Below are 16,519 nucleotides of genomic sequence, written 5' to 3'. Positions count from 1 at the left end.
TATTTCAAAAGGTCTACCTAGTTTCACAAGAGGTTTTATAATGCTAGGTGTTTAATGCCTCCTCTATGTCTCAGGGTCAACAATCGGCTCTGAGTCCTCCTCTGGAGGCGGGGCTAAGGCTTCTTGCTGCGCAAGAGCTTCTCGAACTTTAGCGCCTAAAACTGCATCATGAATGCTGTGGAATAGTAGCTCCTTTACACAAGGATTCTCAAAAAACCTGTTTCGAGTGAGGTCATTCACAACTTGGGCTGTAAGGGAAGAGAAGCAAATTAATTCATCCTTCAGGCTTCATATTTGAGCATCATTTCTAAATGTGTATATAGGAAAAACAATGCAAATATACAAGTATATATCTCTGTATATGATATAGATGATGTACAACAGAAAGGGTAATCAATAGGTAAAACATTCCAAGTTTATTGAATAGAAAAATAAAATTATTACTGTAATAGGCACATGAAACTATTTTATATTTGTGGCCATCTTCAAATAACTCCTAAAGTTTTACTAGCCCAGAACACAGATGGATTACTCCATATTTTTCCCAACCTAGCTTTCAGAAGGAATCTGCACACAGGTAAATAATTGAGTTTTAACTTCTGAGTGGTTAATTTTCAAACCTGGTTTTTTAAGGGTGGTTTTTGGTAAATGATTTGCTACTAACAACTCTAAAAAGCTAGGAAAGTTTTCAAAAGACATTTATTAAACAAAAGAACCAAAAAAAATGCTAAAATTTCTCCCCGGGTTTTTGTCTACTTACCACTGCATGCAGCTAAATATACATAAATACCAACATCGCCATATTCTTTTAGGATCTGTAATGGTATTAGAATAAATTTAGTTTCTACTGATATGTTTCTTCAACAAGTATTTATTAAGTACCTACTATGTATCAGGCACTGAGATACAAAGAAAATGAAACAGTCCTTGCCTTAAAGGGATTTGTATTTGATTAAGGAGGACAACAGGTACATATGTAAGTACTTGTGCCTACGTACAAATACAAAACACGTGCCAAATAAATCCAAGGTAATTTTTTTGGGAAGGCCCTACCAGCTGGGGAGACAAGTTTAAGAAAGTCCTCATGCAGAAAATGATACACTGAAGGTAGCAGGATTCTGAGAGGTGAGGAGAGAGTACACATCACATTCCTGGCACAGAGGATGTCTAATACAAAGGGACAATGATGGGAAACAAAATGTAGTGTGTGAAGGGTAATAAGAAAACCAGTCTGGCTAGACTGTGTTGTACTTGAAGGTGAGTAATGTATAATAAGGCTAGAAAGATAGATTGAGGAGCCATGTTTTGAAGAATTTTAATGGCAGACAAATACATATTTGATCCTAGAGACAATAAATAGGAAGTCACTAGAATTTATAGGAATGGCATATTCACACCTGGATTTTAGGAAGATCCCTGGTAATTGCATGAAGGAAATTCTGGAGTGGAAAAAGACTTGAAGCAGACAACTCAAGTGGGAAGGTATTAAAATAGTCTGATGAGGCCTATGCTAGGATGGCGGCCATGTGACAAGAAGAGAAAAAGAGATGGATGTAAGAGATGTGCAAGTAGAATCATTAAGACCTGGCAACTGATTGGCTAAATGGCATGAGGGAGGAAGAAGAGGCAGGGACTTGAAATACTGGATGGTTGGAAGTATGGTGGTATAATCAACAGAAGTAGAGAAGTTTGGAAAACAGATCTTTGGGGCAAAGCTAATGAGGTTCTGTCTTAGGTATGGTGAATCTGAGAAGCCCGTAGGACATCTAATTGAAAAAGTATACTAGGCAATTGGAGATCAGATCTGGAGTTCAAAAGAGACATGAGACTGGATACCTGGTTATGAGTATCATCTGCTAGAGATGACAGAACTATGGGAATCACCGAAGTCACAAAGAGAAAATGTGTAGAGGAAGAAGAGAAAAAGGGCCCAGGAAGGAGCCTTGGGCTCAACACACAGTTAGGGGACCAAGAAAGGAGACTAAAGAGTGGTCAGAAAGGTAAGAGAACCACCAAAGGAGGATAAATACCATGCAGACTTAGAAAAGAGGGAGGATATGGGAGAAAAGGGAGCTCAGGGGTGTCAGCTGCTACCGAGAGGTGGAAGCAGGTTGAGGACTGAGAAATCATTTGTACACGTATCACATAAGAATCACTGGCAACTTTGAAGAGAGCAGTTTGGTTTGAGTGATAAAGTCGATCAGAATCCAGATTGCAAGTGGAATGGAGGAGGGAATGGACAGGGATTAGACATTTATATAGTGCATATGATCTGTGGTGCACAATGCTAAGTACTTTGTAAATATTATCTGATCCTCAGATCAAAAACCCTGTAAGGTAGGTGCTTTTATTATTCCTATTTTATAGTTGAGAAAACAGGCAAACAGAGGCTAAGTGACTTGCCCAAGGTCACACAGCTATCATCTGAGCCTGGATATAAACCCTGGTCTTCCTGAGTCCAGGCCCAGTGATCCATCCATGGCTGCACCTAGATGATCTGGGGGCTGTGAAGACAGCTGAACAGAGAGGAAATGGAACAAGAATAGGGAGGAGAGTAGAGGACAATAGCCTGAGGGCAGGGAGGGTCAAGTGAGAATTTTTAAGGATAGGAGAAGGAATATGAGACACTTCTACTGAATTGAGACTTCTGATACTCAAGATGCACAAATTCCTTCACTTGCTCTCTTTGTCCCCAATAAATACATCTTTGCTGAGATACACTTTTATAGCATTGCTACATTTTTTTTGGCCTCTATATACACTTGCTATGGAAGGTAAAGAAAAGAGAAAACTAAATGATTTAGCATAGATTGTCATCCTATGTCCTAGAGCCATAAGATAAGAAACATTAGCAAAAAGGAGCAAAAATTTGGGAATTTAATTATTTATCTGGTAATAAAACAAATATTGCTGTCTTGTTGAGAAGGGGGAGGGAGGAGAGATACTTACCCCTGATACAGTTTTTACTCCAACTGAATCAATAAAATTGACTTGTGAGAAATCCAAGATCATAGTGTGAACATTCGGCCCTGGGGGCAAAAATCTTTCCAGTTCTTCTGGAAATGTTTTCTGGACCAGTGCATCAATTGTCATGGGCTTTGCATTTTCCTCTATCTGTTCTTCTGGTTTTGTTTCTTCTTCCCCACCAGTTTCTGCATCCTCATCCTAGAATTAGAACAGACTACAGTTCTACCACAATACTTGCATTTTGTGAACATACATGACTTACGTTTTTGATTCTGGGTATGATTTATAATAGGAAATGTTTATATGTCCCCCATGCAAACGACAACAGCTCTATAATGCTGGGAGCCTTATGCAATGTGCTTGAATTCTCATTACCAACTTTCTTTTGTTGGAACAACAATCCTTAACCTTGTTATATAAAGAATGTAATTCATTAAGACTTGATTTTATTCCTTGTCAGTCACATCTATTCTTCTCTCCCTAGAAGGTATCTTTTACATAATATTTGCTCTCTGCTGAATTAATTAATTAATGACTAACTTAGGAGGATAAAGATGAATAATTATAGACCACTGAAGGTCTAAATGGATGAAAAGCCCATTGGGCTTTTTATTTCTCCAACTGAGTAAACTTAGAACAAGGGATGAATGCTTAAAATGACTGAGGTGTTTTTTTTTTTTTTTTAAAAAGGAATAACTCTTCCTTTAGTGATGTCATTTCAAAAACAGTTACTCTAAATTAAAAAAATATTAAGTGCCTCACATGTGCAGAACATTGTTCTAGTCACTGGAGCAGATAAGGTCCTTGCCTTCATGGAGGTTACAGTATAGTGATTGAGGCACAAATACCTAAAATATAAAATCATAACTAAGTGCATCAGAGAAGAGTAAGCCACACAATGTGTGAAGTCCTAGATGAAGGAAGGTCTTCAGACAATACTTTCTGGAAAGGTGACTCTTGAATCACATGTTAATGCATGGATAGGATTTTAAAGAGCAAGCTGGTGTAAAAAGCTTCTCTCACTCCTTTAACTCTTTTTCAAATATCTTCACTATAAAACATCAATTCTTTCTCATTGTCCCCCTTTTTAGAAGTTGTATGTTGTGTAGCTTAATAAAGAAATATTTCAGATTAAGAAGGTAGAAAATAATTTATTGGCTACTCACAACTTTTACAACCGAAGATTTGGGTTTGCCTTTGGTCTCTAACTCCTTGGCATGCTTCTTCAGGACTTTTCTCCTTGCTGCCATTATAATTGCTGGGTTAACTCCTGTCTTTAAGGAAATGCAACATCAAATGTATATGCACATCTGCTTCCAGGCTACCCAAGGCCCACCCAGATTTACCATTCTAACCTTTCTCAAAGGGAACTTGATTTAAATTGTTGCCGTTCAGTCATTTCAGTCATGTCCACCTCTTTAAGACCTCTTTTGGGGTTTTTTGGCAAAGATACTGGAGTGGTTTACCATTTCCTTCTCTAACTCATTTTACAGATGAGGAAACTGAGGCAGAGTGAAGTGACTTGCCCAGAGTCACAGAGTTAGTAAGTGTCTGAGGCTGGATTTGAACTCAGGTTTTCCTGACTCCAGGCCTGTGAAACTTTCCTTCAGAGGGTGGAGATTATGTTGATAATTAAAAAAAAAGAGAGACTGATTGCCCTTCAGATGCATTTAGAGAGCTATAAAAAAGATGATTAGCATGTCTCTTGTTGGCCACTTTCTCACTATGTAGTATTAGTGTATAACAAATGACTACCATCACTTCTATGGGAGGTGAAGGCATGATTTAGTGAGGGTGGGGGTGGGGCAAGGTAAAAGGAGGTAGCTAGGTGCTCAGTGGATAGAGTGCTAGACCTACAGTCAGAAAGACCTGAGTTCAAATCTGGCTTCAGATACTTACTAGCTGTGGACCCTGGGCAAGTCACTTAACCTCTGTTTGCCTTAATCCCCTGGAGAAGGACATGGCAAACCACTCTAATACCTTTGTCAAGAAAACCCCATGGACATCAGTGGAGTGCCATAATCCACAGGGTCATAAAGAGTCAGACCCAAGTGATCAACTGAAGAACAGTAGAGGTAGAAGGGCACCTTATTCTGTATGTGGAAACCCTCCAGATGTGTGGATTCATGGTTTCTACTCTCACTCTGAGAACTCTTCATGGGTTCAGCTGTGTCCTCATTACCAGCCTGAACCCTGGGGACACCACTCCTTTGGAATCTTGGCACAAGGTATCAAACCAAAGGTTGGGAACCAGTAGAGATTCTCTTCCAGATATAATCATAGGAATTAAAAATAGCATCGAAGAGAAAGCTTTGGAGAAAAACTTGGACAGCTATCTGGAATATTTTCTATTGGGTACAAATTCCTTTCGTACATAAGTCTGTATTATCTGTACAGAATTTCTCTATATGAGGAGAATCTCTAGAATGTATTGTATCCCCTCTAATCATGTGGTTGCTAGTCTGCATACTGGGTAATACTGTATAAAGTTTTAATATACGTAAAAGGAGAAAATTCTATTTCAAGAGCAAGAACTTCTAAAAAAATTCTTTTACTTACCTTTCTGTTTAGTGCATTATTATACAAGTCACTATTGGCATAATAAATTGGGGCATTTATTTGGAATATTTTTATCCCAGGATGCTCTTTCACCTGAAGAATAAAATGTTATACTTAAAGATGCTCATTTTAGAATTAATAATGACAATTTCTCTGTCTCCCAACTCTGCCCAGAACAGTTAAGTGTCTTGGTATCATTATTTTGTTAGCTCACTTCATATTTGAGAGAAATTAGTAGTGAGAAAAACAAAAGGCTTTAGAATGGTGGAAAGGGTTGATTTTCCTCATATTTTTTTCATTTTATTCTTTTTCTCAAAAATAAAATTGAGGAATTGAATATGTAGAGAGAAAAAACTAGAAGAGGAGGAAGAAATTGTGAAAGTTAATTTTAAGCAAAGGGAAAGGAGAATCAGATGAACTGAGAAAACTGGCTTGATTCAAAGTGGGTAAGAAGAATGGGAAAGAAGGACCTTGAATACACTATATCAGTGTTACTGCCATTATACTACACATATATGTATACATATACATTTTTTCTTTATATATACACATGCAACAAATTTATCTCACATAGTTCTATGAATAGTAACACTTCCCTAAATAAATAAAAGTTTCTCTAACCTGTGTTTTCAAACCTTTTTAAGACTGTAGGACCCGTCTGATTTGCTTTTCATGTCTCAAAATCCCAAATCTGGGGGTGATATAATTTGCATAAAGGTGAGGAGGCATTTGATGTTATGATACTAGTTTTATGGAGCCCCTACAGATGCTTCATCACAAGCTGGGGCACAATTTAAAAGCTAGGAATATAACATACTTATTAGGCATTTCTATATTGTAGGGATATAATGAACAATTGTAAACACCAATGCTATTCTCTAATACCTGATTTTTTTTCTGAGGTTTTCTTCAAAGAAATTCCAAGAACTCTACTGTACGTCAGTCACAAAACATTGTTCTAAGGAACATATTGCAAGGGGCTTTGGGATCTTTGGAAGAAAGGGGATTTTCAAATTCAAGGACATTTGAAGCCAACATTATTAACTATTAAATGGAAGAGGAAAAGAATAGTTTCATAGCCTAAGAGTGTTATCATAAATTATTACACAACTTCAAAATAATATCATAGCAATACTCTGAAGTCAAAAGTACAAAGACACACAAAAGCACATCAGTTTCCTACCCATTAGTGAATATTCATTAACACTGTATTTGTTGTCGTTTTAGAGGAACAGAAATTGAGGTATCGACAAATTAGGAGTGGAAAGGGAAAGTTCAAATTCCTCACTTTGACCTACAGACCATCCCTTGTCCAAAATGGTCGTAATGTTCAGCCAATAAAACCACTGGACCAAGAGTCTTTAAAGTCAAAACTAGTAACATTTTCATTGAACAAATGACATCTGAAAACAAATCTATGTACATACTTTAAAAAATACACACTCTAAGGGATCATTACCTACAGATGTCCATCAAATAATTGCCAGGGACCTCTAGGGCACAATCAATAGGATGTTTCCAGATGTCTATCCATGTAGTATCCTTTGGTTGAATTCTTTCATAATTTCCTCAATTTGTTTCAATACCATATCAGAAAATATGGTAATAAATCAACTTTTGGTACCTAGATACATACAACACCATGCCAGGAAACTGAGTTGTTTCCATTTGAATTGTCTTAGGAAGATTCTGAAGATCACCTGGCAAGGATAAGGTACAGACACTGAGGTCCTTTCTTGAACTAAACTGTCAAGCATTCAAACTCTACTGCAGAGTGCACAACTCTGATGGGTTGGCCATGTTCGAATGCCAAAGGTATGCTTGCCTAAAAGACTGTTTTACAGAGAACTCACATGAGGCAATGCTCACATGGTGGTCAGAAGAAGCTATACAAAGACTGTTGAGGGCCAGGGTGGAGTGCGGTTGACAAGATCAGGATAGACCTTTGGGGGAAATTGTTCTTTGAGACTGTGCTCATTTATCATCCGGAATGGCTCTGCATGCCCCCCAGATGTTGCTGTCTCCAGGAGACAAACAAGAAAATTTCAGAAAACAAGGGATATGTAAAGTAGATGCCCTCTAGGCTCCCAGTCTGATTTAATCAGTCTTATAAGACTGATTAAATCAATTGGTGAGACAAGCAGAATGTCATGTAGACTTGCAGTTTCTGTCTATAAATACCCAGACCCTCAGATCAATAAATGGAGTTGGCCTATCATCTCCCACCTCTCGAGTCTTTCTTCTTCACCACATCACCGAGTTGTGCGTCCGCTACAAAAGACATTCTCAAGGTCTCTCTTAAAAACTTTGGGAATTAACTGTGTGACATGGGAGGCACTAGCACAGGACCGCCCAACATGGTATACCTTCATCAGAGAAGGTGCTGTGCTCTATGAGCAAAGCAGAAACTGAAGTAACTTAAAAGTGAGATGGCACAAATTTAGAGAATCCACCCCAGATGTTCACATGGACCACTTGTGCCCGACCTGAGGTAGAGCCTTCTGAGCTCTTATTGGTCTGATCAGTCACAGTTAGACACATTGGAACTTGACTCTAAGAGTGATATCATTTTGGTCCTCTTCAAGAATGAAGGATAACAACCAACCAACACTACTCTGGTAAAGCCTGGCCAAAAAACAGTAGGTGATATAAAATAAAAATAACAAAAAATAAAATAGTAACAGTAGTAATAGCTAACATTTATATAGTGCTTACTATGTGCCAGGCATTGTACTAAGTAAGAACTTAAAAGGCAAGCATGGCAGTGATATAATCTATTATCTTGGATCCAAGGAAAACATAAGAAAATACCAAAGTGGCCCCCGCATCAAAAAGTGGTCTCTTAAAAATAAAATTTTAAAGGTATGAAACAGGAATTACAAATACATGGAAGGTGAAAAAATCTTAAATATATAACTTTTGCAAACAGAATCCAATACATGAAAAATACTGTATATTTCAATTAAGTAGGGTTTATCCCTATAATACAAGGCTGGGCATACCTAAACAAGAATTATTTAATTCAGCACAGTGAGAAAAATACTGAGAATTATATACTTATAATAGATGCTGAGAAAATTCATGTAATTCAATATATTTTCAAAATGAAACCACAGAGGGTTATTTTCCCTTAATATTGATTAAGTATATACATTTAAAAACAATCAACCATATTTAATAGAGAAACAAGAGCAAGGTAAGGAATTCTCATCATCATTCCTATTTAATGTACTAAATATGGCTTATCAAGGCCAAACAATTCATCACCTAGTTAGCCAAATTACTGGTGTTGAGCCTTTTTATACTTAGTTAGGTTGGCCCTCAGGTAGCAGACACAGTCTGTTGCCAGCTGAACCTGCCAAAACTTGTTTTTCAATGCAACCAAGTGGAGGAGAAGTTTTACATGGTCTATGCTAATCTAAAAGAATATTGGAAATGCTGGCCACAACTATAAAGGAAGAAATAAAAGGTATGAAATTAGAGATAAGTAAATATACATTATATGTATAAGCATACACGTGCATATATGCATATACACATGTGTATACATATATGCAGGCATGCGATGGCACACACATGTGCACACATGTATATGCATATGTCTGTGTATACATAGGCACATGTATGTGCACATGTATGCGTATGTATATACATGATACTGTTGTTCAATTAATTCAGTTGTGACCAACTGTGGTCTTGTTTTGGATTTTCTTGGCAAAAAGATATTGGAGTGGCTTGCCATTTCCTTCTCTAGCTAATTTAACAGATGAAGAAACTGAGGCAAAAAGAGTTAAGAGACTTGTCCAGGGTCATACCACTAGTGTCTTGAGGCTGGATTTGAACTCAGGTCTATCCTACCTTCAGACCTAGTGCTGTGTCCACTGTGCCACCTAGCTGCTCATATAGGTGGTATGTATGTGTGTGTGTGTGTGTGTGTGTGTGTGTGTGTGTGTGTGTGTGTGTGTGTAGGAAATTAATCTCAAATTTACTAGAGGTAAATGAATTCAACAAAGCTGCAGGATATATGCTCACAAAACCTAATTACACTCATATATTATTACATCACTGTATACTTAAGGATAACTTAATGGCACAAGAGACTGTACTGGTGAAAGGATACCAACAGTTTACACTCTCAGATCATATGGGAAAATGTAAGTCTGGCAATTAATGAAAATATAAAAGAAACTTTAAGGTATCACATATCTACAAAATTAACAGAACTAAGTAAAAATAAAATTCAGTAATAGCAGTGCTATGGGTAGAGACTAGGTAGGCTTCAAGGTGTAGTGAAAAGCCTTCTGTACTTGGTGTGCTAGGTATGAATTCTGGCTTCTATAGCTTACCAACTTACTAGTGATGTATGTGTGTGTGTGTGTGCATGTGATGTATGAGTCACAACCTGTCTGCACTTCAGTTTTCTTGTCTGTAACATGGGGAAAATAATAACTATATAGTTTATTTTATTTGCTTTATAAGTTTCCTATGGTAAACATGCTCTGTAAATCTTTAATTTAAATATATTTTAAATATATTTAACTATTTAAATTTATTATTTAACTTCAATATATTATTATATATTTAGCTTAAATTTAAACATATCATTACAAATTTAAATATATTATTGTAACTATTATTAATCATTTAAAATATTAGCTTTCACTCAAGTCCTGATCTGATGCCTCACTGTGGTGTGGAAGTGATATCTTGGGTTCCTTAAAGTTTAGCAAAATAAAAGTTCTGGCAGGTCTTCTTAGGCAGTTAAGGCTTTGAGTCCAGGCTTTACAATGCATAGGGTGTCTGTCCTCTGTAGGACCAGCTTCACTTAGTTTATAGTGTCTCATCATCATAAGGTTGGCCACCAGGCGATGAGTTGTATTTTGGCGGAGTCAGCTCAAAAGGGCCATTCATGAAGACTTAGAGGAGTTGTGATCTATACCAGTGAAGGGCATACTGAAGGAAAGGTGTAGCAGAAGCTCCTACCTCTTCATATGCATCTATATCAATATATACATCCGTGTTGGGAAGTTGACCAAGAACTGTGTAGGTTGGACTGGAAAAAAGAGAAAGCATCTTACAATAACATCATAGTGAAAAAAAGGAAACAATTTTTTATACATATGGATCACAGTGTCATCAAACCCGGCAATATCTGATAATTACAGTTTTTTTCTTCCTTTTTTGGATCTAATGCTGGGATTTCATTGGTTTAGGGAATATTCAACGTATGAAATATAAATACCCCTTTACCAATGCAGATGTGTAACTCTTTAGTAACTTATTTTAGAGCTCAAATGACTTGTTCAGGGCCACACAAGTGAGTGTGAGAGGGAGGAACCAAATCCAGGTCAGTCAGACTCAAAACCTCTATCTGCTACACCAAGCTCCATCTGATCTTTTCGTAGAACATCCAAAACACATTGCATTTTCCAGTTCACTAACACATAGGCTCTTACAATCTCCCCAAGAATGGGAAGCAGACACTTCAAAGTCAGGAGAAATATGAGGGAGAGAGAAGTACACAATCATGTGGAGGTCAGATCTGGCTGGGGTAGAACTCTAGTTCTCCTGACTCCCTAGTCTATACTTTATGTCTTAGGCCAGGTCTTCAAAACATGGAGTCTGTAAACTTGTCTTAAAATTTTTTTTTTGGTGACAGTACTTAAATAGAGTTGTTTTTCTTTGTAATCCCATGTATTTTATTTTATGCCTTTGAAACCATTATTCAGGAATCCACAGATTTCACCATAGTGAAAACGGTCCATATAAAAAAAGATTAAGGTTCCCATTCAGCCTTCTTGCTCTACTGCTTAGATGGAGGATGGGGAATCCTCTTAGCAGAAGAAAGATTTCTCACCTTTTAGTCTTGCTTTCCCTCTAATTCATCCTATACACTGACACTGAATGAACTTAATTAACACTGAATTAACCTTGCAAAACATACTTGTGATACTTCATTGCTAAAAAAATAAAACCAGAACCCAAACCTCTAGTGCTTACCTACTGCTCCAAGGAGAAGCTCTAACCTTGGCATCACCTGGTTTCACCCTCACCATACCACTTTTTCTCCCATTTGCTCAATAGAAACATTACCCACCTCTGGCTGGGCTAGTTTTACTGTCCTGTGAACACCTCCGTTCATTTTTTCATTCCAACTTTTATCTCATGCTATTCCCCCTACTTTGAATCATTTCTCATCTCCTCTCCATCTAGCCAAAATCTTACACATATTTCAAGGTCTAGTTATGCCTCCCTCCAAACAAGGTTCCACAGGAAAAAATAAAAACAAAAAACCATCAGTCAAGAATGGGGAAAGTTCTCCTTAAAAATCTTATTAAAGTCTGTTCAAATATATTTTTTATACATATAAAGTTATAACCTGATATTTTTAGATTTTGAAACCCCTATTCCTTTTCATAAATTAATCTATCTCTAGGGTGAATGCTGGATGCTAAAGAACTGTTTGATAAAAAATGTTAATTGGAATGCAAACAGTAGGATCTGGCTTGAGGGATCAAGGAATGAGAGATGAAAAATGTCAAGAGAAAGGGATATTATTCCATTTAGAATTTCCTTCCATTTCTGCCAAATCATCTAGATTTAAAAGGACAATGTCCTCACGTCCAAGATACGGAAAAACAGTCTAAAGAATCCTGAGTGCTGAGTCACTAAGTCTCTGGTAATAGATCTGGAAAGAGAAGCAAAAACTTGTAGGACGAGTGAGGAGGTGCTGAAACTCAATAATATTAGCTATTTCCTCTTCTTTTTCTCATGCCAGAGGCAGCTGGGTAGATAGAGCCCCGGGCTTGAAATCAGTAACACCTGGCTCTTCAAAGCCAGGTACCAGCTCTGAATCATCGGTTGACCCAAGGGCAAAGTCGGATTCTCTTTATCCTTTAAAGCAGACACCCCAAACTGAATTCACTCTCTTCTTCCTAACTTTCTTGTTTCTGTAAATGGCACCACTGTACTTCCAGTCACGTGACTAAGCCATCAAGTACTATAGAGTCTAGCTTTATACCATCTCTCACAAAATCCTCCTTTTCTCCTTTGATGCTGATACCGTCATTATGTGGGCTCCTCACCACCTCACACCTGGAAAGGAGTCCAGCAATAGCTTTCTGGTTCGTTTCCCTTCCTTGTATTTCTCCCCATTCTCCTCAGCTGACAAACTGATCTCCTTAAATCAAAGATTTGACCATGTAATCCCCAAACTCCATTCAATAAAGTCCAGGGGCTCCTTATCCCCTCCAGAATTAAATGTAAAATCCTTTGTTTGGCATTCAAAATTCTCTATAACGTGGTCCCTCCCTACCTTTCTCTACTCTGCTGCTCCATCTCCCCACCCCATACTCTGTAATCCCATAATGCTGTCCTCATACTTGTGTACACAGACACACACACTCACATACACGCACATTTTCAGGAGTGAAAGGATGAGGGGTGAGGTTGAGAAAAAGCATCATGTTGGGTTCCAGTTGGGCTTTGAAGAAAAAAATGGATTTCAAAAGGTGGAGATGTGGAGGCAATGAATTCCCAACATGGGACATTGTGTGAATGCCAAGAGACAGACAAGTGTAGGCTGAGTTCAGAGGAAAGCTAGTGGTACAGTTGAGATAACGTAGACTCATCAAAGAGGAGTGGTATAAAATGATGTTGAATGAGTAGGTTGGAACCAGGCTGTTAGGGAGACAAATGCTAAGTTGAGGCTTTTGTCTTTTATCCCATAGGGAGCCATTGAAAGTATCTGAGAAGGGTTATATCATCAGAATTGTGCAATGGGAAAATTATTTTGCATTACATTATTATTTAACTGTGTTTATGTTCTGTCTCCCCAAGGAGATTATATGCTCCTAAAAGGCAGGAATTGTTATTATACTTTTTTTTGGTATAAAAACCAACATGAAGAACACAGTATATAAATATTTCTTGAGAAGTAAAATGGAACCATAGATATACTGTGGAATGGCTTTTAACTCTGAGTTAAGGGATTTAGGTATTTCAGTTTTCTTGAAATTGTTAATGTCCACCGAGGTGCAGCACTAGAATAGAGTCTGGGAGACCTGAGTTCAAATACAGCCTCAGAAACTCACGATTGTGTGACCCTGGACAAGTCACTTAACCTCTGCTGCCTCAGTTTCCTCAACTGAAAATGGGGATAACGATAGCACCTCCATCCCTGGAGTGTTATGAGATCAAATGACATGATTCCTGTCCTCATGGAAGTTTCAATTGAGTAGGTGATTATTATGAATTTACTTGAAATCACTCAGCTATCCAACTGAACCAGTACTTCACACATGATACAAGGTAACATATAACTGGGGCAAAGAAGACATCCAGATAAATAATTCCTAATGTATATGAAAAGAAAGAGAGAGGCAGAGAGAGAGAGAGAGAGAGAGAGAGAGAGAGAGAGAGAGAGAGAGAGAGAGAGAGAGAGAGAGATCACTTTCAGGTGAATGAGGTTATTAATGAATTTATTATGAGAAATATGTGGGTTAATCCATGCATCAGCTATACATGACTGAACTTCAGAGAGAAATACTACTGTCAAGATGTACAAATTAAAGGAGAAGGGAGAAAGTTTGTGAGTATGAGAAACAAAGACCTGAAAATACTTGGTAAAGATCATCTATTTTTACTTCAGGAGTATCAGGAATTAGAAGGATCAAAGCAAAGGGTAAGAATTAGTGTCTAAGTTAAGACAGAATTACTAAATTTTAAGACTACATCTAGCTTGCTAGCAATGACAGATATTTTGTTCTTAACTAGGATCTTTTGATAACAAAGGAACAGAAGGAAATTGAAGATCTCATGAGACAGATTCGAAGGGGTGGGGAACCTGTGCCTCAAGGCCACATGTGACCCTCTATATCCTCAAGTGCAGCCCTTGGACTGAATCCAAATTTCACAGAACAAATCTCCTTAATAAAAAGCCGTAGGTTCCCTACCCCTGAGATAGTGTTTCCAGAAGAAGGAAGCAATATTTTTTTTTGTTTTGTTTTAGGCACTTCAAACTTTACCTTCATTACTTCTGTTCTCTACGTGGATGACTTCCAAATCTATTTCTCCAAAACTGATCTCTCTTTCAACGCTGTTTCCTGTTTCTAACTGCCTCCTGGACCACTACCCTTGTCAGAAATTTGAATTTAACATGTTCAAATAAATCTTATCATCTTCCTCCTAAATATATTCTTCTTCCTCTCATCCCCATTTCTTCTATTAATGGCCCTATCACTCTCCACGTAACCTAGGCTGGGATTTTGACCCCAGAATCACCTTTGACTTCTCTCATTGATGTGACAAATTCTGTCCCATCGTGTCTTGAATTCATCCTATTATTGACTTTCCTATCCTCATTATTTGTATCTACTGCAAAAGGCTATAAGAGATAAGGATATTTTCCAAACCAAATATTGGGACACATGGTCTAACAAAGGCCATTTCCTTCAGCAAAGCCTCATTAAATGTATGCTTTCTTTTCTTGAAATTGCCAATGTCTACCGAGGTGCAGTGGATAGAGCACTAGGATAGAGTCTGGGAGACCTGAGTTCAAATACAGCCTCAGAGACTCACGATTGTGTGACCCTGGACAAGTCACTTAACCTCTGCTGCTTCAGTTTCCTCAACTGAAAATGGGGATAACGATAGCACCTCCATCCCTGGAGTGTTATGAGATCAAATGAGACAATAATTGTAAATAACTTAGCACAGTAGTAGGTGCTTAATAAACGTTTATTTCCTCCCTCCTCTCCTCTTTTACTACCCTTCTCTGTTCTCTCCTTCCTTTTTTCCTTCCTTCCTCTATCCCTTCTTTACCTTACTCTATGCCTTCCTTCCTTTTCTCTATCCCTTTTTTCCTTTCCTTTTCCTTTCCTTCCTTCCTCTATCTAATCCACCTTCACTATAGCTGACAGATTAGGCTCCCTGCAGTTCAATTCTGATCACGTCCTCCTGTGAAACAGCAAACCTTCAATAGGTTACACTGTCTAACAAATAAACTCTAAACTTTATTTCTTATTTGGTTTTAAAGGCTTTTGACATTCTTATTTTAATCTATGTTTTCAGCTTCATCTTTAACTTCCCTCTACGTACCTATGTTTCAGCTAAACTCTACTTCTCGCTGTTTCACAGACATGACTCATGCTTTACCAGTTCCAAACCTTTCCTCATATTCTTCATGCTGCCTGAAATGTCCTCCTCCAATTTCTATCTATCTGCATTCTACCAATCCACAGAACTTAGCCTTCTCCTTCATAAAACTTTCCCAGTTCCTCATAATTGTCTGTGTTATATGAGCCCCCTCAAAGTAGAACTTTGTATTATTCTTATGACAGTTAACACTATTTGCTCATATTCTAGTTATGAATGTACTTATTTTTACTACAAGAGAATAGAGAACAAATTCCTATTAGATTATAACCTGCTTGAGGGTAGATATTGTATCTTGACCATTTTGTACTCCCTGAAGAGTTTAGCATAGCCTCTGGCATATAACTCTTTGTTGAACTGACCTGCATTCTAACAAGTTTTTCTTTACCATTCTCTCCTTCTCTCTCTCTGTGTATGTATGTATATGTATGTATGATGTATGTATATATACACACAATGTATATATGTATATGTGTGCATATACACATACATACATGTATATGTATGTGTGTATATCCCCCCCCCCCCCCGCTTCTGCTTTTTGTTCAAACCGAATTGAAAATAATCAAAGGGCTCTGATTTCACTCCATATTTAGACCACAATTTAAGATCAAAGTTTTAACTTTAAATATAGTATAAACAACACCCACACACAGACCCATTACCCAGCTCACCTTTGTGTTCTGTAAATAACAGTCATCAGGGCAATTATCACTGCAGTAATTAGACCATAGTCTAACCCAAGGAACAGGGAGGAAACAAAAGTGGTAAGCCAAATAGTCTAAACCAAAACAAGAAAGCCTTGTATTAAAATAGTTTAGAAAACCTGATAATTATA

The 16,519-nt window shown here is 37.6% G+C and overlaps 1 protein-coding gene across 1 annotated transcript in view; it reads right to left on the bottom strand.

The window, feature by feature from the left end:
* Positions 1 to 16,519, bottom strand: part of SLC26A5 (solute carrier family 26 member 5) — a 46,480-nt gene continuing 29,961 nt past the window's right edge. Inside the window, exons 12-18 of the mRNA XM_072653139.1 lie at positions 16,356 to 16,462; positions 10,510 to 10,579; positions 5,527 to 5,619; positions 4,134 to 4,241; positions 2,950 to 3,165; positions 761 to 815; positions 1 to 248 (exon numbers count right to left, since the gene is read on the bottom strand). Coding sequence (XP_072509240.1) covers positions 64 to 248; positions 761 to 815; positions 2,950 to 3,165; positions 4,134 to 4,241; positions 5,527 to 5,619; positions 10,510 to 10,579; positions 16,356 to 16,462 — 834 coding nt within the window. The 3' untranslated portion in view covers positions 1 to 63. The remainder of the gene's footprint in view (positions 249 to 760; positions 816 to 2,949; positions 3,166 to 4,133; positions 4,242 to 5,526; positions 5,620 to 10,509; positions 10,580 to 16,355; positions 16,463 to 16,519) is intronic.

This window comes from Notamacropus eugenii, chromosome 3 (genome assembly GCF_028372415.1).
Source record: "Notamacropus eugenii isolate mMacEug1 chromosome 3, mMacEug1.pri_v2, whole genome shotgun sequence".
In the NCBI taxonomy this organism is placed as follows: Eukaryota; Metazoa; Chordata; class Mammalia; order Diprotodontia; family Macropodidae; genus Notamacropus; species Notamacropus eugenii.
This window is presented reverse-complemented; position numbering and strand designations above follow the sequence as displayed.